This window comes from Oncorhynchus nerka, linkage group LG7 (assembly GCF_034236695.1).
Source record: "Oncorhynchus nerka isolate Pitt River linkage group LG7, Oner_Uvic_2.0, whole genome shotgun sequence".
NCBI lineage: Eukaryota > Metazoa > Chordata > Actinopteri > Salmoniformes > Salmonidae > Oncorhynchus > Oncorhynchus nerka.
Window position 1 is genome coordinate 77,314,766 of NC_088402.1, and position 26,114 is coordinate 77,340,879.

At 42.5% G+C, this 26,114-nt stretch overlaps 1 protein-coding gene across 1 annotated transcript; it reads right to left on the reverse strand.

Annotated features, from left to right (window-relative positions):
- Nucleotides 1–7,159: 7,159 nt before the first annotated feature.
- On the reverse strand, nucleotides 7,160–18,926 carry LOC115132436 (synaptotagmin-6-like). The gene is made up of 5 exons (XM_029665084.2): nucleotides 18,371–18,926; nucleotides 16,174–16,294; nucleotides 13,528–13,699; nucleotides 12,428–12,578; nucleotides 7,160–12,157 (listed from the first exon to the last, which is right to left on the reverse strand). The coding sequence occupies exons 1-5, from the start codon at nucleotides 18,893–18,895 to the stop codon at nucleotides 12,086–12,088; spliced, it is 1,041 nt and encodes a 346-aa protein (XP_029520944.2). The 5' UTR covers nucleotides 18,896–18,926; the 3' UTR covers nucleotides 7,160–12,085.
- Nucleotides 18,927–26,114: the final 7,188 nt, after the last annotated feature.

The following is a 26,114-nucleotide window of genomic DNA, read 5'->3' on the forward strand; positions in this document are numbered from 1 at the left end:
GACTTCGGAGATGTCATTTACAAAGTAGCCTCCAACACTCTACTCAGCAAATTGGATGTAGTCTATCACAGTGCCATCCGTTTTGTCACCAAACCCCATATACTACCCACCACTGCGACCTGCATGCTCTTGTTGGCTGGCCCTCACTTCATATTCGTCGCCAAACGCACTGGCTCCAGGTCATCTATAAGCTTTGCTAGGTAAAGCCCCGCCTTATCTCAGCTCACTGGTCACCATAGCAACACCCACCCGTAGCACGCACTCCAGTAGGTATATTTCACTGTTCATCCCTAAAAGCCAACTCCTCCTTTGGCCGCCTTTCCTTCCAGTTCTCTAGTGTCAATGACTGGAACGAATTGCAACAATCACTGAAGCTGGAGACTTATATATCCCTTACTAACTTTAGGCGTCAGCTGTCAGAGCAGCTTACAGATCATTGCACTTGTACACAGCCCATCTGTAAATAGCCCACCCAAATCCCTCATCCCCATATTGTTATTTATTTTTTTGCTCCTTGCACAACAGTATCTCTACTTGCACATCATCTTCTGCACATCTATCACTCCAGTGTTAATGCTAAATTGTAATTATTTCGCCACTATGGCCTATTTATTGCCTTACCTCCCTAAACTTACTACATTTGCACACACTGTATATTGATTTTTCTATTGTGTTATTGACTGTTCGTTTGTTTATCTCATGTGTAACTCTGTGTTGTTTGTGTTGCACTGCTTTGATTTATCTTGGCCAGGTTGCAGTTGTAAATGAGAGTGTGTTCTCAACTGCCCTTCCTGGTTAAATAAAGGTTAAATAAAAAATGTAATAAAAAATTAGGAAGGTTGTGTGTTTCTAACACCAAAACATATTAGTTACCTCAGAGCTGTTTAAAGCCTAGACACTGAGACATTTGTGTTTGATTGTAATGAATGTGTCGATGCTTTAGGGAGACTACATTCAACCATTACAATTGAGTGATAATGCCAGAGAAGCCGGTGTTTGGAGGATATATTGGCACAGGTGTTGTTAGGCCCAAGACGAAGTAGAATTGTTACGTCATAGATTTAGCCGTTGGTAGCTTGTGGAATAGACACCGGCTGGAATGCGGTTTAACCAATCAGCATTCAGGATTAGACCCATCCGTTGTATAATTAAGCAACAAGGCCTGAGAATGTGTGGTATATGGCCAAAATACCACGGCTAAGAGCTGTTCTTAAGCACGACGCAACGCGGAGTGCCTGGATACAGCCTTTAGCCGTGGTATATTGGCCATATATCACAAACCCCCGAGGTGCCTTATTGCTAATATAAACTGGTTACCAACTTAATTAGAGCAGTAAAAATAAACGTTTTGTCATACCTGTGGTATACGGTCTGATATACCATAGTGGTCAGCCAATCAGCATTCAGGGCTCAAACCATCCAGTTTATAATAATGCTTAATCTTGGGTCACACACCAAATCAACATCCTTGATAACACATGATCTTCTTCCAGGATCGTAATCTCATATGGCACCAGCAGTCTAACCACTACAACACAGAGTTGCAGCACTTCAAGAAGCAGACTGCTGAGTTTATAAATATGACTAAACAGGGACCATGGTACCTTGTGCCAACACCTGGAGGGGACAGGGGTCTGGGTGGACCGTGTGGAGAGAGAAATGGACTACGTCAAGACCCAGAATCCAGCTAGGACAGGGTGAAGGAGGGGTGAAGGAGAGTGTGAAGGAGAGGGTGAAGGAGGGGCGAAAGAGAGGGTGAAGGTGAGGGTGAAGGAGGGGTGAAGGAGAGGGTGATGGAGAGGGTGAAGGAGGGGTGAAGTTGAGGGTGAAAGACAGGGTGAAGGAGGGGCGAAAGAGAGGGTGAAGGAGAGGGTGAAGGAGGGGTGAAGGAGAGGGTGATGGAGAGGGTGAAGGAGGGGTGAAGGAGAGGGTGATGGAGAGGCTGATGGAGAGGGTGAAGGAGAGGGTGAAGGACAGGGTGAAGGAGAGGAAGAAAGGGGGAGAGGAGGAGGATGGGTACTTGGGTGAGTAGAGAGAGGAGCAGTGGGAGGCAGTTGGGGGAGCTCTGACGTCTTGCACAGGATGATTGCATTTGATCTAGAGTCTTTATTATCCTGCCTGACAGAGACTTGGCTGAGAGAGACCTGTTAGCTTATGGAGCAGGGTTACAGATTTTTTTGCCTTACGCTAAGCATTATACAGCTATTGGCAGTTAGTGTCCTCCCCTGAAATAGGCAACACACACACATTTATTTCAAGTATTTTATTTGCAGTTGGACATGCGTTTTGAATCAATGGGTAGCTAGTAGTTAATTTTGGGCAGGTTGTACCACTCTCCTATTTGTACCACATTGACTCTTGTCTTCTGTCTTTATTACCTACAACATGACTCACAGCAGGTTAGTACAAATAACGTTGTGATTCAAAGTCCTATTTCACAGACAGTAGGTTAATTTGGTCAACTGTATAACATAGAATGTAAAACACAGAGAAAAGAGTTTCCGCATCATAGAAAGTTTCAGCATCACTAAGAGTTTTAGCATCACTAAGAGTTTCAGCATCATAAAGACTTTCAGCATCACTAAGAATTTCAGCATAACAACGAGTTTCAGTATCACTAAGAGTTTCAGCATCACAAAGAGTTTCAGCATCACAACGAGTTTCAGCATCACTAACAGTTTGAGCATCACAAAGTGTTTCAGCTTCACAAAGAGTTTCAGCATCACTAAGCATTTCAGCATCACTAAGCTTTTCAGCATCTGCATGCCCTCCTGAGCGATCAGGGGGTTCGGTAGCACATTAACATTAAATAAAGGTTCATAAAAGGTTAAGAAGTAGTTTATAAACCAGGAATTATTAGTTTATACATTAGTTTATAATAAAAAAAACAGTTATAACAATAATGTAAAGCATTTACCAAGGGAAAATGGTGTGTGCACGAACAGCTCCCCCCAAAACTGCCGAAGACCAAACTGTTTCGACTGGGAAGCATAAGTTAAGTTTTACTCTATCTGAAAAGGGGAACAGGATACTAACCGTAGGTCAGTGATATTATACTTTGAAAGCCCATATTTAAGGAGTGTTCCATGCATACACAGCAGTACCCATCGTTGTTAATGATTTGGAATCACTCTATCCTGATTGAGAGGACGTTTCGTTGTTGTCTTGAGAGATCCAATTTACTGTTGACCAGCAAAAAGCTCTTTGAAGAAAATACCACTTTACTATATTCCAGCATATCTGTATCCCACTCATCTTGCCCACACTTTCTTCCACTACGTGAGTAAGACATTTAAACATATTAACCCTCGCAAGGCTGCTGGCCCAGACGGCATCCCTAGCCGCGTCCTCAGAGCATGAGCAGACCAGCTGGCTGGAGTGTTTACGGACATCCCAGTCTGCTGTCCCCACTTGCTTCAAGATGCCCACCATTGTTCTTGTACCCAAGAAAGCAAAGGTAACTGAACTAAATGACTATCGCCCCATAGCACTCACTTCTGTCATCATGAAGTACTTTGAGAGGCTAGTTACAGTAAGGATCACATCACCTCTACCTTACCTGACACCCTAGACCCTCTTCAATTTCCTTACCGCCCCAATAGATCCACACACTGCCCTATCCCATCTGGACAAGAGGTGCCTTCCAGGACACCTACAGCACCTATGTAAGAATGCTGTTCATTGACTATAGTTCAGCATTCAACACCCTAGTACCCTCCAAGCTCATCATTAAGCTCGGGCCCTGGGTCTGAACCCCGCTCTGTGCAACTGGGTCCTGGACTTTCTGACGGGCCGCCCCAGGTGGTGAAGGTAGGAAACAACACCTCCCCTTCACTGATCCTCAACACAGGGGCCCCACAAGGGTGCGTGTTCAGCCTCCTCCTGTACTCCCTGTTCACCCATGACTGCGTGGCAATAATATTTAAAATAATGTTTACCTCCAACTCAATCATCAAGTTTGCAGATGACACAACAGTAGTAGGCCTGATTACCAATGATGACGAGACAGCCTACAGGGAGGAGGTTAGTGGTGCCATGAAAATAACCTCTCACTCAATGTCAACAAAATAAAGGAGCTGATCGTGGACTGCAGGAAACAGCAGATGGAACATGCCCCTATCCACATCGACGTGGCCACAGTGGAGCAGGTGGAAAGCTTCAAGTTCCACGGCGTACACATCACTAACGGTCTGAAACGGTCCACCCACACAGACAGTGTGGTGAATAAGGCGCAACAGCGCCTCTTCAACCTCAGGAGGCTGAAGAAATTTGGCTTGGCCCCTAAAACCCTTACAAACTTTTACAGATGCACAATTGAGAGCATCTTGTCTGGCTGTATCACCACCTGATATGGCAACTGCACCGCCCGTAACCATAGGGCTCTCCAGAGGGTGGTACGGTCTGCCCAACACTTCACCGGGGACAAACTACCTGCCTTCCAGGACACCTACAGCACCTGATGTCACAGGGAGGCCAAAAAGATAATCAAGGACATCAGCCACCCGAGCCATGGCCTGTTCACCCCATTATCATCCAGAAAACCCCATCAGTACAGGTGCATTAAAGCTGGGACCGATAGACTGAAAACCAGCTTCTATCTTAAGGCCATCAGACTGTTAAATAGCCATCACTAGCCGGCTTCCTCCCGGTTACGCAAACCTGCACCTTAGAGGCTGCTGCCCTATGTACATAGACTTGGAATCACATGCTACTTTAATAATGGAACACTAGTCACTTTAATAATATTTAAAATAATGTTTACGTACTGCTTTACTCATCACATAAGTATATACTGTATTCTATTCTTACTGTATTTTAGTCAATGCCACTCCGACATTGCTTGATCTAATATTTAAATATTTCCTTATTCCATTATTTTACTTTTAGATTTGTGTATTGTTGTGAATCATTTCTAGATATTACTGCACTGTTAGATACTACTGCACTGTTGGAGGTAGGAACACAAGCATTTCACTACACCCACAATAACATCTGCTAAATATGTGTATGTGACCAATAAAATGTTATTTGATTGGGTGACAGACAGTGCTGTCTTTCCAGTGGAGGCGGCGGACCATAGACCCGTTTACAGCCTCAACCCAGAGACTGTTTTGGATATGGCTGCCAATGAGGAAGGCCTCTGGGTTTTGTATGCCACCACACAGAGTGAGTCGCTTAACATGGCTTAAGATGGTCTGAGGCAGCCTGGATATAAGAGCAGATGTGGGACACACAGTGTCCTCGGGAGAATGTGGAGGCATCCTTCGTGGTCTGTGTTATATAAGGTCTATGTCAGGGCTGCCCAACCCTTTTCCTGGAGATCTTCTGTCCTGTAGGTTTTCAGTCCAACCCTAATTTAGCATATCTGATTCAGCTAGTTAAGGTGTTGTTGAGCAGCTATTTAGTAGAATCAGGTGTGTTAAATTAGGGTTAGACTGAAAACCCACAGGACAGATCTCCAGGAAGAGGGTTGGGCAGCCGTGGTCTACAACACCAGGGAGCAAAGTCGTTCCCAGATGCAGTGTGTGCTTGACGTGAATGATATGGTGAACAGTGATGAGGCTCCTCTCTTGTACCAGGAGGTATGTAGCCCACACCAGTCTGAAGTACAACCCTCAGGGGAAACAGATCTATGCCTGGGACGATGGCAACCAGATCCTATAACAACTGTCCATAAAAATAAAAAAGTTTAACTTTTATTTAACTAGGCAAGTCAGTTAAGAACAAAATCTTATTTTCAGTGACAGCCTAGAAACAGTGGGTTAACTGCCTTGTTTGGGAGCAGAATGACAGATTTGTACATTGTCAGTTTGAGGACATGATCTAGCAGCCTTTCAGTTACTAGTCCAACACTCTAACCACTAGGCTACCCTGCCACCCTGTGAAGAGGGAGCTAATGGTTTAAGTGGCTACAGTGGGTACTTTAGTACAAATACTATGAATGGATCATATTTTAATGTAAAGACAATCACTGGCATGGAGAGTTTTTTGTTGGTACCAACCAACCCATTGTCCATACTGTAACACTTGTCTCTCAGAAAATTCTTACTTAACATTACTGTAGGTGCCCATTATCAAACATATTCCTACAGTTTGATATAAAGTATTTTCGAACTGTAATATTATGTCTGCAACAACTGGATTGATTAGGGGCACAGATCAGAAACTGTGTATAAGTTAAAGCCTTGATCGAGTGCCCCAGCTACCCTCAGTTAACTTGACTATTCATAGTCCATGTTTTGTTTTATACTAAACAAAAATATAAACTTAACATGCAAAAATTTCAACAATTTTGCTGAGTTACAGTTTATATAAGGAAATCAGTCAAGTGAAATAAATACATTTGGCCCTAATATATGGATTTCACATGACTGGGCAGGGGAGCAGCCATGGGTGGGCCTGGAAAGGTCTGGTCTCAGACGATCCCATAGGTGAAGAAGCCGGATGTGGAGGTCCTGGGTTGGCGTGGTTACACAGGGTCTGGGGTTGTGAGGCCAGTTGGACGTACTGCCACATTCTCTAAAACAACGTTGGAGGCGGCTGATGGCAGAGAAATTAACATTCTATTTTTTGGCAACTGCTCTGGTGGACATTCCTGCAATCAGCATGCCAATTGCACGCTCCCTCAAAACTTGAGACATCTGTGGCATTGTGTTGTGTGTAATGATCATGCTGTTTAATCAGCTTCTTGATACGCCACACCTCTCAGGTGGATGGATTATCTTGGCAAAGGAGAAATGCTCACTAACAGGGATTCAAACAAATTTGTGCACAACATTTTTGAGAAATAAGATTTTTTGTGCGTATGAAACATTTCTGGGATCTTTTATTTCAGCCTCATGAAACATGGGACCAACACTTTACATGTTGTGTTTACATTTTATAATTCAAACCATTTTGTCTTTCCTGCTGCTTGGTCCCTTTGTTGTACACTTTGAGATACGTAGTTGTGAAATTGTTCATCTGCACAAAGAATACAATTATTTCACTAAAAAGTTCAATCTTAGGTGAAATCTTTAAAATTAGAAATAGTACTCCATGTTTTGAACCCAACTTTGCACCACCGTAATTCAAATCATGTCTTCTGTTGCTGCAATACTGCTCATGAATTAAATGTTATATATACATATATAACAACAGATACAATTATAGTTTTTTGATCAGTTTATTACACATTGGACCTCATATTATGAGTCATAACGATTCAGGATTTAAAAGCAACCAAAAATAAAACCCTTATCTGAACTAACAACATTTGGCTTCAATTACAAGAACAGTTGTCAAACAGTTATATTACAAGTACAAATCTTCAATACAAAAAGTCAGAGCTATCCATGAGGAATGGAAGGGATACAACATCATATTGAGGAACATAACGATAATAATAATAGCCAAAGTCTTTAACAGTCCATAAACTGAGGCTAAATAGATTTAGTATGATACCTACTAAAGGAAACAAACACACTAGGCTATATTATCAGAACATAAGAGCATCATCATTATTAAACGCACGTTACTGAAACAGGGGATGGACAAAAATCTACAGTCAGTTATTTCAACCATTTTTGTCAAATAGAAACAAACTTGGGAATCAGATATCGATACAGAAATGTCATGAATCTAATCAGGAATGTAACCAGCAAGTGTATACCTATATACTGTATGTGAGAACAACTGAAGAGTCACACTGAGCAGAAAAAAAAGAAGAAAAAAACTAGTAATGCAATGTGTGGGTGCCTCCTGTCTAAAGCCTCACTATTGTTATTTTACTGCTGCTCTTTAATTATCTCTTACTTTATTTCATTTTTTTAAGGTATTTTTCTTAAAACTGCATTGTTGGTTAAGGTCTTGTAAGTAAGCATTTCACTGTTGTATTTGGCACGTGAAAAATAAAATTTTGTTTGATTTTAGTGGTGTGAGGGAATCCAACAATCCAACAAACTGTAGTGAATCAGATATCAGGAGTCTGCCAGTAATGGCAGCAGGAATCTTAGCAGGATTGTAACCAGTACTGTAACTATACATACTATGTGAGGAAACCCAATGAATCACATTGTGCAGAAAGAAACAATAGTGGTGTGAGGGAATCCAACAAGTGACTCATTGAATTGCGTCTCACCAACTGCCAATTAGAGAAATGTCACTGACTCACTGCAAGACATCGGCCTTTGACTATCTATTGGCTAGTTTCCCCCACACTGTCTGTCTGTCTGTCTGTCTGTCTGTCTGTCTGTCTGTCTGTCTGTCTGTCTGTCTGTCTGTCTGTCTGTCTGTCTGTCTGTCTGTCTGTCTGTCTGTCTGTCTGTCTGTCTGTCTGTCTGTCTGTCTGTCTGTCTGTCTGTCTGTCTGTCTCTTAGACAAAGTAAACAAGGTTAACTCCTGCTCTCTCTAGGAGGAATAGCTAAAACAGTGTTCTATTGTGTGTCTATTTAGTTCATTCACTTTAACCATTTTCCTTGTTCACTTTTCCCATGGTTCTTCCAGATCATCTCTGTTTGATTTATACCATCTTAAAACATGCTTCTGCTCTGCAGCTGTGGTCAGGCAGAAGACACCTTGTCATGACCATTTTAGATTTTTACTGTCATTGAGTTACAATTACCTCTTTGATTCACAAACAACAACTACCATACGATCAGTGCCAAAGTTCTGTAGACAGAATGCATGGAGAAAGAAGCTTCAGTTTAGAGCACTCAATTGATAAACGTAGAGAAGAATGCTACTCAGAAATGCTCCTCATGTACTACAAACAACACCCATTTCCTGATACCCACATTATAGGCAGACCTGCTTTCAAACATGTGCTTGCCAATGTCAAATCAAAACACTATCACGGTCAACATAAAACAACATTGATAAAGATTCCTGATTTGTGTTACGTCTTAAATAACCCAACTGGGATAAACAAGAATCCTTCTAATCAAATTGAAGATATTACTAAAATAGCTCTCTCAAATGATAGCCTACTTTCAGTTGCACATTTATTATTAAAAAAACATTGGTAATCCATGATGTATTTGTTCTAATAATTGAAACAATACGTTTACTACATAGCACAGAAAATAATCAGTCTCACTGGAAAGAAAATATTAATTTTGATGATTGACATTACTTTCCTTATTTTTGTCACAGAGCAAATTATAGTCTACCTTTGCTACAAGCACATTTGGCACCAAAAAACTATCCACCAATCAGTTTGATTTCTTTTGTCTGTTTAATACATACTGTATTTGGCTATTGAGAGGACATCAAATATTAGGTTGTACTGCACTCATCATAGTACCACAATGTAGAAAGAAATATAAATATTACATAGCCGTCATAATCAAATCAAGATTCCTTTAACCTTTGTATATATCCAGCAATTAGATCCAATAGTACACATGTATGGCATACAATAGAAGTAGCTACATACATGACTGCCTACATGTAAAGGCCGACGAATTAGATTTTGTCAAAGCATTGCAAAAAGGGTTCAATAAATGCAAATCATTTGTTTGGATTCAGATCAAGCTCCTCAACGATATCCAATAAACTGGTCCTTGTATGATGGGCAGATTCAAAGTCAGATCATTACAAACCACAAGTTTCCATGGTGCCTCATGATAGAAAATAAATCTAAAATGAAGAGTTGATTATTGGTCCCCCGAGGGTGATGTCCTCCTCTTTTGGAGGAGAGTTCTGAACACTTAAGGAAAACTCCCACAACACAACAATACTAGATTTACACTGCCAAGCAGAACTATTCATCCCCTTGGCAATTTTCCTATTTTGTTGCATTACAACCTGTAATTTAAATTGATTTTTATTTGGATTTCATGTAATGGATATACACAAAATAGTCCAAAATGGTGAAGTGAAATGAAAAAAATTACTTGTTTCTAAAAATTCTAAAAAATAAAAAATGTAAAAAGTGGTGCGGTAACATGTATTCACCCCTTTGCTATGAAGCCCCTAAATAAGATCTGGTGCAACCAATTACCTTCAGAAGTCACATATTTACTTAAATAAAGTCCACATTTGTGCAATCTAAGTGTCTAATGATCTGTCACATGATCTCAGTATATATACACCTGTTCTGAAAGGTCCCAGAGTCTGCAACACCACTAAGCAAGGGGCACCACCAAGCAAGCGGCACCATGAAGACCAAGGAGCTCTCCAAACAGGTCAGAGACAAAGTTGTAGAGAAGTACAGATCAGGGTTGGGTAATAAAAAAATATCATAAACTTTGAAAATCCCACGGAGAACCATTAAATCCAATATTAAAAAATGGAAAGAATATGGCACCATAACAAACCTGCCAAGAGCTGGCCGCCCACCAAAATTCACGGACCAGGCAAGGAAGGCATTAATCAGAGAGGCAACAAAGAGACCAAAGATAATGACTTAAAGATTGCTGTACACAAGCGGAACCCATCCAACTGGAAGGAGCTGGAGCAGTTTTGCTTTGAAGAATGGGCAAAAATCCCTGTGGCTAGATGTGCCAAGCTTATAGAGACATACCCCAAGAGACTTGCAGCTGTAAGTGCTGCAAAAGGTGGCTCTTTAAAGTACTGACTTTGGGGGGGGTGAATAGTTATGCATGCTCAAGTTTTATGTTTTTTTTTCTCTTATTTCTTGTTTGTTTCACAATAAAAAAGATTTTGCATCTTCAAAGTGGTAGTCATGTTGTGTAAATCAAACGACACAAACCGCCCAAAAATCCATTTTAATTCCAGGTTGTAAGGCAACAAAATAGGAAAAATGCCAAGGGGGGTGAATACTTTCGTAAGCCAATGTATATCTACTTTGTATTCTGGTGGGAAATACAAACTTTACATTAGCAGAAAGAGGACTGTGCTGTACAGTTCAAACCAACCCCAGGTAACAGAATACAAGAAGAAGGTGCTGAAGATGTGCAATACGTTCGGCTGAGAGAGAAAACCTATGGGAGCCGGAGTAATGAGAATACACTCTCCGATGGAATAGGCAAGAGCACCAAGACTAACAAGGAAAGAAACAGGAGGGAGAGGTAAGGGTGGTTCGGAGTCTGTGTGCTTTTTAACCATTTGTTGTTCCATAGAAAGACTCTCTCAGCAGGCTATGCACCAATGGTGTTGCAATGTGCTTATATGATGTGTTGCACATATTTCTTTCTTTATGACTCTCTATAAACGTGATGAACACTATTTGACAGGTCAAAATCATCCCTTTAAGTTCTGCTCATTACTCCTGAACATGTACTGGTTGACATTGAGAAAATATTCAACATAGGTACTATTGTGAAATATGTATTTTTTTGCCTTCTTTGGCTTGGTTAATATGACAATTAATGTTTTTTTTATTTTTAATAACTACACATTTGTCTGTGCCTTAGTGTTTTTGTTACTTCCACACAATATCAGTAGATAGATAGTAAGGGTAGACGGCTTTAGATATTCCTTAGGTCAATGCAACATATTTTGACCAACTGATCCAATATAAAGTGACAGCTTGTAATGACCACTGACTGGCTCTCTCACTATGTTTCCCTTAATCTCTCTCTCTCTCTCTCGCTCTCTCTCTCTCGCTCTCTCTCTCTCTCTCTCTCTCTCTCTCTCTCTCTCTCTCTCTCTCTCTCTCTCTCTCTCTCTGTGTGTGTGTGTTGAGCAGAAACTTCAGTGTGTTGAACCAAGTCCCTGTGAGAGAACTGTGATCACATTCATTTGGACTCAACCCATAGATAGATACACTCGGAACCGGCAGTCTGTTGTTCCACTCAGACAACAAGCTCTCCCTTTGGGGACTCACTTGATGAGAAGCTCAGGATAAAACTAATCCAAAGCACCCCAAGTACTGGGATTGAGTCAGTAAACCTAAGTTCAACACTTCATGTTGATTCAAAAAAAGCATTGTTATGTCACAAACAACTGACAGCGATGCTGATCCAGGATCAGTTCTTGGGAACGGGATCACTTTGCTGCTACACTTGAGGGAGAGTGAAGACTGAGAAAGAGACTGAGTGGGGTTATGTTTCTCCTCAGGCACAGGCAGACAGACCAGACAGGATGTAGGATTAGTAGGAGAGAGAGGAGACCATTTCACTAGGGTCACAGGTGGTTCTGCTCAGGGGCTAGAAGGAGGCCTGGGGGAGGGGCAAGAGCCCTGGCTGTCTAAACTGGCCGTCCGCGTTTTCCACTGCAGTACACAGACACAGACACACACGTACACACACACACACACACACACACACACACACACACACACACACACACACACACACACACACACACACACACACACACACACACACTTCAGTTAGAAGATAGATATTACACTGTTACAATATCTGACATTGACTATTTATCCTACATGTGAGCATTGAAAAAATGTCTCTACATTTTTTACTATATGCAATATTCATGCCTACGAATTCTTCACACACTGCAGCGTGCTGTATGAACTAACCTCTTTCTCTGATTTCTTGGCCTCCAGTAGGGGGTGCCAGTGTGCAATGGGCTTGCGTGGGTATGCCAGCATCTCGTTCCAGTGGCCCTTGCCAAGCCCCTCAGCACTGCACCCCACACGGTTCACACCAATGATCTCATTGTGACCTACCCTGCAGGGGCCAGACAACACACACAACATCAACACAACAGTACAGCTAATCCTCCTCTTCAGAGACACTACATTACAAAATGCAGGATTGATTTCATAGCTGAATTTGTTTTACAAAATAGAATAAAAAAATACATTGGGAACACACCAATGTAAGATCTTTGCATTCACATTAAAAAAGCTAATTTGGCAAAATGATTTCACCCCTCTCCAACCCTTATAACAAGTACAGTATACATTTAGTTATCAGAGGATACGGCTGCAAGATGGAAAGTTAAAAGGGAGAGGTGATAATTAGTAGTTGCAGTTCAGGTGAAGATAAAGCGAGATATGATAAAAAGGAGTCATTTCCATATCTCTTGGAGAGATAATGTCTGAAATGTAAATGGGATGAATAAACAACTACAAATGGTAATGGCACCAATAAAGTCCAGACCAGAAGGGATCTCTGTTCTTCCACATCATAATCCTGGATCTAAGGGATGGACTGGTACAAAACAAGGAAGCTCTGGCTGATAGCCTCAAAGTAGAGTCGGTTCGCCAGTCGGCAGCTGCCACGTTAGTTGATAAAGACTACCCTCAGAGCTTCCATTCAACCAGTGAAGTGAATGTTCTGACTCCTGATCTATTCTTTCTTTTTGTGGTGTTTAATATTTCAAGAACAGTGACAATTCGCTTCACAGTTTGAGAATTTGGTGAAACTTTATTTCATAGTGTTTTAAGTCTATTCATAGGTACTGAAAATACTTTTATTTTTTAAATAGACATCATAAGCACTGTTCTATTCTAGGGAGCGTATTGTGCAAACTACACAGATGCTGAATATTCTGAGAGAACCATCTGAGTTGAATTTTTTGACAGTGCTTGACAGACTGTTACCAAGTAGCTGGCCAAGTGCATGCCAGATTTGTCTTATGGATGCCAAGATTAAATCAAAGTGTTATACGCACAAGTCATAGTCCATGACTGAGATGTGCAGGCTGACGTGGTCCATGCTGTCTGGGGGGATGTCGAAGATGATGGCCTCGTTGTACGTGGGGTTCAGAGTGTTCTTCTTGATGGTCGTCTTCTTCTTTTTCAAACGCCTCCCGTCACAGATGAGGGACACTTTGACGTAGGGATCTGAAGTGGAAAAGAGAAAAAGCTATAAGATATAAATCAGGATGTAAATTCTATATTCTATAGGCGCATTATCTCGAGATTAATCGTGGTGCCCAGAAATCTCCTTGTGTTTTCATCCTTGATTTGAGAAAGAGATTCTGTACATTTATCACCAGAACACTTGACATGCAGCATTATCAAGGACCCCACATGGAGCATGATGTTTGATACCAACAGGCTCAGAGATAGTTTCTATCTACAAGCCATCAGACTGCTGAACACTTGAACTGGACTGACCACCTGCACTGACTCTTTGCACCTTAGCACACATGCACTCGCTCACTTACGCATACACCCACACAGATATACACTCATCCACTAATCCACTAATCCACAGACACACGCACACACACACATGCATGAACACACACACAGATATACACACACACACACACACACACACACACACACACACACACACACACACACACACACACACACACACACACACACACACACACACACACACACACACACACACACACACACACACACACACACACACACACACACACACACACACACACACACACACACGGGGTAAGACACACGCACACGCACACACACACACACACACGCACACACACACACGCACACACACACGCGCACGCACTCACGCACACACACACACACACAAACACACACACACACACACACACACGTTTGTGTTACTATTCTTGTGGGGACCAAACAATTGATTCCCATTCAAAACCCTATTTTCTGCTAACCCTTAACCCTAACCCTAACCCTAACCCTAACCCTAAACCCTAACCTCTAAACCCTAACTCCTAACCCTAAACCTAAACTCGAACCCTAATTGTAACCCTAAACCAAACCCATAAATCTAGACTTTTTCTTTGTGTGGGGACTGGCAAAAGGTCTGGTCCCCACAAGGGTGCTAAAACCAAAAACACACAGAGACACACATTCATGCTAGACACGCATCCCATCTGTTGATGCCAGACTCGTATTATTATTGCTAAATAATGCACAATTTAAACACTTGCCCCCCAATCCCCCCTTTCCCAAAAACACGTGTAAATATAGGACTTCCTGCTAAGATGTTTATTCTATTCTACTGAGCCATTTACTTCATGTTCGTATTCTTATCTTGTATTATTTCTTTTTGTTGCTGCATTGTCGAGAAGGAACCTGCAAATAAGCATTTTGTTGGATGATGTATACCATGTGTATACTGTACATATGACTAATAACACTTGAAATTTGAAGCATGCAGGTATTGTTTCAGTATGTGAGAACATAACGCTATTCTTATTAAGCCTGCAGTGACCTCAACATAACTCAACACATACATTTTGATGCTGCAGCGATCAATTTCATTTCCCATAAAGTAAATTTCCCATGTGTATTATACTCCTATGCTACCTTAAACCTAAATATAACAATAACATCCTTGGAAAGGTCTGAAATAAATCTCTGTACATTTGATATTGATGAGTAAACACCTCATGTATTGAAAGAGGAGGAAGCGAAAGCTGCTGAAATAGTGTTTTAATGGAATAAAGTGAAACATATTGGCGTGGTGAATACTGATTTCAATCTTCATCCCTCAGCTCCTATAATCCATTATGCCAGTAAACTAGTCAGATGTAAGCTGCCTTAGATCCATACACAACAATATAAAGAGTGCTTGCTTTGCAACCAAATATGCTTCAGGGTACAATTTACTAGCCATGGTTTACTGCACACAGATCCAATTCAATCCAGCAACAATTGGTAGACATTTAAATCCTCAACTGAGAAGGGATGTTAAACTTGTAAAATGTCGTTAACAATGAGTGGAAAAATAATAACAAATAATAAAATAATTGTTTGAAATACATACTACAAGATTCACAGCATTTAGGGAACAGGGAATGTCACTTGAATTCGCAAGCAAACATATTTCCTCAAATTATATTTGGTTATTGATAATATAAACTGAATATGGAACAGCAGTTTGTTATCCTACATCCCAAATGGCACCCTATTTCCCACATAGTGCACAACTTTTAGCCCTTTGTAGTGCACTATATGGGAATGGGTACCATCTGGGACACACCTAGATTAGAATAAAAACACTGACTGAAACCTCAGAGAAATGAGTAGTTGTAGGTGACATCTTCATATTGCCAGTGGTGAATATGAAAAGATTCTCACAGAAACAGAGCTCAGCACTAGAGAGGACTTCCCTTCGTTTGCTCTTTTTATTCAACATTTGATAACATCTATAATTTGATATGTTACACCTGGGGTTTATTTTCACTTTGACTTATGAAAAACAATGAGTGCACCATCACAAATGTGCACGAGAGCACATACGCACACACACACACCCACACCCGCACGCACGCACGCACGCACGCACGCACACGCACACGCACACAGACACACACACACAGAGATGCTCCCTCACACAAATAAAGGTTGCCTACCTGAGTATCCAGTGATATCCATGGCCTTGAGGTTCCTGCATTTGATGACGGTGAGAGTGAGTCGTCCTGCGGTTGGCAGGTAGCATAGTGAGAACATGATCTCTCCCAAGTCTACACTCTCCTGTGGGAACAAACAGAGAAACAAACTGATGTGACACACATCACTGGAAGGATGCCTTCAAGCCCTACTGGCGCAAGGGCAATAACATTACAATGGAAATGGATTGTGAAGCAGCCAATGCTTTTCCAAAACCCCTCAAGAGATATTGGTGTGAAGCCTGTCATCACAAACAGAACTGAGTATCAGGCTCACACTGAGGAAGTTGTAGAGACAAATCTGCAGGACAGTGAAAATGTCTACTTTATGGCCACCTGTGGAGTGTTAAGCATTTCAAATGTAATGTTAGTATTGCATGTGTAGTGTTAAGTGTTTAAAATGTAATGTTAATATTTAATGTGGAGTGTTAAGAGTTTAAAATGTAATGTTAGTATTTCATGTGGAGTGAAAGTTTCGTTCTCAGTCTCTCCCGGGGTGTTCTGACTAAGCTTCATCCCATGAACATGCATTAAAGTTGGTGAGGTTCTAATCACTTTAAATGGGCTATGGTGAGCCCCCCCCCCCCCCTGACAGAGAAATCCCATGACTTGGGATGTGATGTGGACTTAATGTCTCAAGCACTTAAAGCTGATTTAGCTAAAGCACTCCAATGGGAGAGGGAATTTGGTTGATGAAGACAAAGTTGGATTCCGTGCAGTAATATGAGTCCACAGCAAATGTGTCATAAAATACTTTCTAGTCCAGAGCATCTTAGAAGACTAATGTGGTACGTGAACTGTATGCAATATTGACATTTACAGTTATGAAATGGAGCTAATGAATCATTGTGAAGACTTCAGTAATGTCAGAACAGTTAGTTTACGCACGGCTCCCTTGCCCTCCCTGTCTGGAGACAGTATTACCTGTTATTAATGCCTCCTCTTTGTTAAACAGTATTGATTTTCACAGCACCAGTGCAGGTTTGCAGTAGTTAAAGGGCCAGGATTAAAACTGGGGTGTGGTGCTAAGGCAAGGGATGCAAGTGTCAGTGTTATGAGGGAAAATGCTACAGTTAGGGTTTGAGCCAGGATAAGACTTTAGATTGAAGCTGATTCTCAAGCAATAAGGCCCCAACCATTCACTTCCTCTGAGTTTGTGATCAGCCACTATCATTTATCACTTTATCACCACAGGATGAAACAGTGGACACAGTTGGCCTACCTATAGATGTATAAATCAGGCTTACCTAAACATTTATGCATCATGCGGCCTATGATTAGTGAGAAACCCCTCTCAAAATCGTTTGTATGGATCATGCTCTAAGACACTGCCTGAAGTCAATAGGTCTTCCACCCTGCCCTCCTCCCAGCCCTCGGCCCCCTCTAGACTCTTGATGTTCCTGATCCAAGTGGGTTGGTGTTAACGCAACAATTACATTTAGAACCGTCCTTGTCCGTCTACTATATACATTACTTTATATAAGACGGTGGTTGAGGGAGTTTTGGCTGGGAGTCCTTGTTCAATAATATGTGTTTGTTAAGCAACGAGCCAACTGCTTTCTGCCACTTTAGCAATAACTACTGGATTATTGAACTGCCCTCCAAAAGCAGTTGAAGTCTAACAATACGGGCCAAATAAAATAATCTGACAGAGGTACCCCTCAGACCAGAGAGCTGCCAGAGTGATGCCAGAACGATGCCAGAGTGATGTAGACTCCAATAGAATCCAAACGGATGCCAACAGCATAGTGCACTATTCATCAAGACATCCTCAGGACACCATCCAAATAGAATTACTGTCAAATATAATGACCACTTCAGTATCTCGTTGGAGGGCTCAATTTTTTTGCCGAGACAGTTTTATGACCTTTGCGATGATTACATGTACTTTTTATGCCTTTAGCTTATAATTACTATCATTTCATATGACTTGAATAAATTCTTACTTCAACAAAAGATTTGTGACATGCTGAACTCACATTTGTTCATCATTTTTTTGTTCTGGTGGAAGGGGGGGCGGGGCATATGATTTGAATGAGATTATTATAACTGGTTTCAAATATAAGTAATGTTAACTTTAGGCTGGTCAGCACGAACAGATCTGGGATCAGGCTATGTCAACTCTGCTTTGAGTCAAAGACAAACAGACAGACATTCTTACAGTTGTGGCGTACTGAATGTCCCTCCAAATGTCTGTCTCCCTGGAGAGGTCTGACGTCTCAACAAGGTTATCCACCACCACCTCCCCGATCATATCATGTCTGGAGAACCTGTCAAAGTCAAACACACTCATGTGGAGCTTCCTAACAGCCAGCTCATCATAAGGCACGGGGAACTGGAAGGACTCGTCGAACGTGGGGTTGAGCGTCTTCCGGTGGACGCGCGTCTGGAACTTCTTGCGATCTGGGAGAAGATAGATTTTGACGTAGGGGTCGGAACTGCCGCACAGGTCCTTGGCGGGCAGGTCGAAGGCCTTGAGGATGTTGACCAGGAGGGCCTCATTGTCATAGTCGTACTTCAGGGAGAAGTTGATCTTCCCACAGTTCTTGGCGTTGCTGTTCTTGGCGGACTCGTCTGTATCCAAGGTTTTCTGTCTGTAGAGTTCTGGTTTGATGCGTCCGATGCTGGTGGGCTGCTCATCCTCATCCGCATAGTCATTGCCCAGGTCCAGGCTGATGGACTGCATCTGCCTGGGCAGGTGCCTTTTGAATGAGCTGTGTCTGCAGAGACAGAAGAGAGGAGGGAGAAATATGAGAACCCCACTAAACCATTCAGCCTGTAGTAGCGACAGGCGGTGTGTAAAATGGCAGAGAGAGAGGAGAAGAGGGAGAATATGAACAGCTTCATTGTGGCGTCTGGAAAGGTCAGTGTTTTGAAAAATTGCTTGAGTGCCCAGCAGGTGAATTCAATTCCAAGTGGTTTCTCGAATCTTAATAGTGTTTCTGCAACCTAGAACTACATGGTCCCCAATTCAATTTATCTTAGTCAGTAGTATAAATTGTCCTACTCTTAGGGGGCTGTTATTCAGGATGGGTATGGGTATTTCAAGAAAACAGAGCACAGAGATTATGTTATTGAAAAATAATTTGAGGTACATCCAATAATTAGACCCCCGTTATAGTTGTGGCCATGTGGAATATTGTCTGTGGGGTTGTTTTACTGGTGATTTTACGCTTTTAAGTGTATTGCATTACTCATCATGAAGTGGTCTGGAGATATTAACCTTATATTAAATGAACAGCACCAAATGGCTCACAGGCAAAAAGTAACACAAGCGCTTGGGAGGACCGAAACAAATTGAAACATAATTGTCTTTTTCACTATGATAATCATGTACAATTTGTATTTTTAAACAGCTGTGGAATAACAAATTGAATTCAGATAAAAGTTCATTCGTAACTTTGTTAGTGACATTATTTGTGCCGTTTTTCTGTGAGGTCCCTATGAAGTTTCTTTCTAACGGACTATAGATATTTCTGCTGACTAACTGACCCATTCAGTTTTTCAGACCATGCTTCTGTGTATGTGTGTACTGTACTGTGTGTGTGTGTGTGTGTGTGTGTGTGTGTGTGTGTGTGTGTGTGTGTGTGTGTGTGTGTGTGTGTGTGTGTGTGTGTGTGTGTGTGTGTGTGTGTGTGTGTGTGTGTGCGTGTGTGCACGCGCATGTGTGTGTACGCGTCTGTGGCAGTGAAATGCTGAAGTGGTAGATTAAACGTTGGCTTTTCTATCATGATTTGGAGATTTGGAGATACTGTCCCTGTGTACATGTCAGGTTCTTTAAACTTTAATATTTTTGTTATCACCCGAGCCATTCAATTTTTCTGACCGTGTGTGTGTGTGTGTGTGTGTGTGTGTGTGTGTGGGTGTGTGTGTGTGTTTACCAGAGCCATTACATTTTTCTGACCGTGTGTGTGTGTGTGTGTGTGTGTGTGTGTGTGTGTGTGTGTGTGTGTGTGTTGTGTGTGTGTTTATTTGTGTGAGGGAGCATGTCTCTGTGTGTGTGTGTGTGTGTGTGTGTGTGTGTGTGTGTGTGTGTGTGTTGTGTGTGTGTTTATTTGTGTGAGGGAGCATGTCTGTGTGTGTGTGTGTGTGTGTGTGTGTGTGTGTGTGTGTGTGTGTGTGTGTGTGTGTGTGTGTGTGTGTTTATTTGTGTGAGGGAGCATGTCTGTGTGTGTGTGTGTGTGTGTGTGTGTGTGTGTGTGTGTGTGTGTGTGTGTGTGTGTGTGTGTGTGTGTGTGTGCGTGCTGTGGGTGCTGACCTGGTGGAAGAAGCGGGCTCAGTGGCTTGCCGCTGCATGCGTTGCGTGCGCCTCAAAAAATGCTCCCTCATTGAGAGCTGCACCTCGGCGGGGATGTCAGGCGATGTGTGGCTTATCTTCACAGCAGCCTCTAGGAATCCCATGGAACCCATCGGGTCTTTCACCTTATCCGTTGCCATGGTAACTAGTGACTTTTGCTGGTTGGGGCTGGGGAGGAACTTGTGCTGGTTGTGGTGGAGGGGGTGAGGAGGGTGAAGGTGGAGGTGGAAGGGAGGGCTGTCGTCTGGGGGACCACAGGCCGGAGTGAGGGCTGCAGAGTTGGAGGAGAGGGCTGCTGCCTCTTTATTCCGCAAATAAGGCACCCAGCACAGCTTCCAGGAGGCGAAGGCACAAAGAGTCAGCAGGACCAAGCCACACACCACAAACACACCGAGGAGGAGGCCAAAAGTGACGTCTGGAGCAGAGCCGCAAGGACCAAATGCAGGATCACACAATATGGACAAGCAGATGGTGGTAACAGTGAGAGAGAAACAGAGAGAATCAGAGTCAATTAGATTGAAATAAAAAATATGGCACAGTAGATTGGTATGGTGCAATGCTGCAACACAGTAACACAGTAGACTGATATCGCAGTATCAGTGGCAATGAAACACTGGCGGTCTGAAAGATGGACCGCCATATGTTTACTGTCAAACCTGTAAGATTGATGATCATATTATACATTTGTCTGCAGTCATTGATGTATACATGTGGATGCTGAATACATAAAGCTCATCCTTAAAGCAGTAAAAAGATACGCAACACACGCTTTGTTAGCCTTGCAACTGAGTTAAAAAGTAATTACAGTTAACTCTGATAAATGATAAATAATCTATTTCAATAGCAACGAAGCCTATTGGGAGATGTGCTACAGTTTTCAAATGATCTCGCTGGAGATAGTTTGTCTGTAGTGTATATCTGTATGTGTGTGGATATGAAAATGGGTATGGGGTGTGGTGGGCTTGGAACAGCCTCTCAAACTAATTCATTTGTCAATATTATGAATATGTTTTCTGGAAGAACAAATGGGATCTAAAGACCTGGAGAGCCACCAAGAATGCTAGCAGGCAGCACCAAGGACAAACATTCATTAAACATTTTTGAGAAGATGAAGAAAAAACACCACATTGTTGGCTTGATTCGCCCGGGGGGATACTTGCCAAAGCGTTATAAATATATTATTGATGCAATTGTCACGTTCTGACCTTAGTTCCTTTGTTTTTGTCTTTCTTTTAGTATGGTCAGGGCGTGAGTTGGGGTGGGCAGTCTATGTTTGTTTTTCTATGTTGGTTCTTGAGTCTCCTCGGGCCGGTGTACATGGCACCAGCCTTACGCATGGTGTCCCCGGTTCGCGAGCACAGCCTATTCCACCTCGCCGCACTGGCCTGGCTACGGGGAGCATTCAACCAGGTAAGGTTGGGCAGGCTCGGTGCTCAAGAGCTCCAGTGCGCCTTCACGGTCCGGTCTGTCCGGTGCCACCTCCACGCACCAGCCCTCCGGTGGCAGCCACACCCGTCTGTCCTGAGCCACCAGAGTCTCCCGTCTGTCCTGAGCCGCCAGAGCCGCCAGTCTGTCCTGAGCCGCCAGAGCCGCCAGTCTGTTCTGAGCCGCCAGAGCCGTCAGTCTGTCCTGAGCCGCCAGAGCCGCCAGTCAGCCAGGAGCTGCCAGAGCCGCAAATCAGCCAGAGCCGCCAGGCAGCCAGGAGCCGCCAGAGCCGCCAGTCAGCCAGGAGCCGCCAGAGCCGTCAGTCAGCCAGGAGCCGCAAAAGCCGCCAGCCAGCCAGGAGCTGCAAGAGCCATCAGTCAGCCAGGCGATGCCAGAATCGCCCTCCCCAGTCCAAGGTCGGCGGCGAGTGTCGCTTTAAAGAGGCCACGGAGGCGGGCTAAGAGGCGCAAAAAAACTATGGTGAAGTGGGGTCCACGGCCCGTGCCAGAGCCGCCACAGACGCCCACCCAGACCCTCCTCTATAGGTTCAGGTTTTGCGGCCAGAGTCCGCACCTTTGGGGGGGGGGGGGGGGGGGTACTCTCACGTTCTGACCTTAGTTCCTTTGTTTTTGTATTTGTTTTAGTATGGTCATGGCGTGAGTTGGGGTGGGTAGTCTATGTTTGTTTTTCTATGTTGGTTTTTGAGTTCGGCCTAGTATGGTTCTCAATCAGAGGCAGCTGTCAATTGTTGTCCCTGATTTGAGAATCATACTTAGGTAACCTGGGTTTCACTTTTGAGTGGTGGGTGTTTGTCTTCCGTGTCAGTGTTTGTCGCCACATGGGACTGTTTCGTTGATGCACGTTATTTTATTTTGTTCCAGTGTTCTGTTGTTATTGTTACGTTTGTGGTGTATCGTTGTCTTTTGGGTTTTCGCTGTCCGGGTTTTGTAACAGTGGTTTTGGGTTTGTTTGCACCTGTGTTTAGGGCTTCACCCATGTTTGGACCTGTTACTTTGTAGAGGACATTAAAGCGTTTTTTCCCGTTTACTTTTGCTCTCTGCGTCTGACTCCACACCCATCACTCACCCACCGTTACAGCAATGTAATTATTTTTCTCCACCTGATACTTGCCAATGTTTCCATACTGTGGAAAATTTACTTTTATTTATTTGGGTTTCACTGCAGTGTTCATCCAATGCTGCTGCACTTGATTACCCTGATTTATCTGCAATAATTCACACAAGAGTTTCTGAGCATCTTGGTGCTTTCTGTTTTGTATTCTGACTCCAATATCAACATACTGTCATTCCCTGCTAACCATTAGACCTGCTTCAAGGCAGGTTCAATTGGTTCCTTTTAGAAATTCAGTGGGCTTAACTGTTACTCAGTTTAATGTACAAATATGAGCATATGTTCAAAAAGAAAAATATTTGCTCAACAGTTACGTTATAGCCTTCAATATGTACATGATATAATATTTATACAGGGAGATTAGTAAATGGTTTAAATGAAACATGGGCTGAATGTCCAGTTTTTGACAATCATCAATATGGATCATTGCTTTTTTTTGTTTTATAGATTTGATCCTTTCCAAATCCTTTCACACTCTACATCAAACTCTAAGACAGTGGTATTGCAGTATTAGTAGGTATAATGAAGATCTCTTTACGCATGCCTTATGGTTTCTATAATACAGTTTTAGCTTTCAAATGGCCTCAGATAGCTCCAAGTTTCAAGATGTACATTTTTTACTCAAATGAACTCTCCATCAAAGCATTTTGTAAATTGGGTCCAGTTCGGAGAGCTTTGGGCTTATCCAAGATGGAGCCCGGATTTCCTAGACATGGGGATTTGTGCCTCTACTCTGAGGGGATTTCAACATCATCCCCAGCCATGACTCCTCCTTGTCATCTCCCATTTCTCCCAGTTCTTCACAAAGTACAGTGTTAACTGACCTGTCACTGGCACATTTCTCGTTAACTGTGACAAAAAATGCAAAGATTGTAAATTTATGGTTTATGTAGGCTATCTGACCAGAGCATAGAATGGAAGTTTTATGTAGCTTAAATGATATATGATGGCTTTGGAATGCATAATGTAGCTGTTTCATGATATTTAACTCATTATCAATTTGTTGTTATTATACAAAGTACTTAATTTTCCAATAATGACAACATAATCTCACATTTGATCATTGAAACCTGGAAGCAAATCTGAGTGTGCTGACGGTCTGTCACGAGAGACCATTGCACAGTAGATCATTGGCATACAGTAAGCAGAGCTCTATTTGATGGGTAATGTAATGTTCACAATAGAGACAATGGAGTAGGCCAACAGATATAGACAGTGAGCAGTGAATTTCCATTTGCTCTGTGTGTGTTTTAATGTCCACACTAGAGACACTCAGCATTGTGGAGTAACGGTTTATCAAAAAACTCTAACTGTAATTCGTTATGTTACCAGCAAAAAAATTGCAATCAGATTAAAAAGTAGATGATTACCTCTACGAATCATTTTGAATTCAGAAAGGATGTTTGAGAAAAAAATATTTGACACCTTTCTGTTTTCTCAATAACATTCAAATAAGCACTGAAAAAAGTAAAAAATAAATGCGTTTGATGGATCATGGGAAAAGAGCAGGAATAGCAATGATGTGTACTGATGGATGACAAGGGAAGCCAGGCTTCCCCAAAAAATATACAGAGAAAAAAAGATAGCAACTAGTGTATCTTTAGTTTCTCTGTTTTTCATAATTTTCCTTCAATTCCCAAGTGGCTGGATGTTTCTCACCGGAGAAAGCATCTGAGTGAGCGAAATAGCGACCCTCTTTTTCAGTATGTGTAGCCCATCTATCAGAAGTTGTCTGGTCAAAAAGAGTATGACATTGTAGTTTCGGCTATTTCAGCCACAGACAGGTGTATAAAATCGAGCACACCGTCATGCAATCTCCATAGACAAACATTGGCAGTAAAATCACCTTACTAAAGAGCTCAGTGACTCGCAACGTGACACCGTCATAGGATGCCACATTTCCAACAAGTCAGTTTGTAAAATTTCTGCCCTGCTAGAGCTGCCCCAGTCAACTGTAAGTGCTGTTATTGTGAAGTGGAAATGTCTTGGAGCAACAACGGCTCTGCCGCAAAGTGGTAGGCCACACAAACACGAACAGGAACGTTGAGTGCTGAAGCGCATAGCGCGTAAAAATCATCTGTCCTTGGTTACAACACTCAACACTTCCAAATTGCCTCTGGAAGCAAAGTCAGCACAAGAACTGTTCGTTGGGAGCTTCATAAAATGGGTTTCCATGGCCGAGCAGCCACACACAAACCTAAGATTACCATGTGCAATGCCAAGTGTTGGCTGGAGTGATGTAAAGCTGGCCACCATTGGACTCTGGAGCAGTGGAAATGCGTTCTCTGGAGTGATGAATCACACGTTTCACCATCTGGCAGTCCGACGGACAAATCTGGGTTTGGCGGATGCCAGGAGAACACTACCTTCTCCAATGCAAAGTGCCAACTGTAAAGTTTGGTAGAGGAGGAATAATGGTCTGGGGCTGTTTTTCATGGTGTGGGCTAGGCCCCTTAGTTACAGTGAAGGGAAATCTTAATGCTATAGCATACAATGACATTCTAGATGATTCTGTGCTACCAACTTTGTGACAAAAGTTTGGGGAAGGCCCTTTTCTGTTTCAGCATGACAATGGCCTCGTGCACAAAGTGAGATCCATACAGAAATGTTTTTTGAAATTGGTGTGAAAGAACTTGACTGGCCTGCACTGACCTAACCTGGCCCTGACCTCAACCCCATTGAACACCTTTGGAAAGAATTGGAACGCCGACAGCGACCCAGGCCTAATCGCCCAATATCTGTGCACGGCCTCATTAATGCTCTTGTGGCTGAATGGAAGTAGTGGAAAGCCTTCCCAGAAGAGTGGAGGCTGTTACAGCAGCAAAGGGGGATCAACTCTATATCAAGGCCATTGATTTTGGAAAGAGATGTTCAACAAGCTGTTGTTCACATACTTTTGGTTATGTAGTGTATAATGAATTTATACACTTGTTCAGTTGGCTGCGGTGATGCAACATATTGGAGGCCAATGGCCATAAAACCTAATTGAAGAAGAGAAAGGAAGGTAGGGTTAATGTAGCACAGGTGAGAGGAGAGGGTATACAGTTCTTAC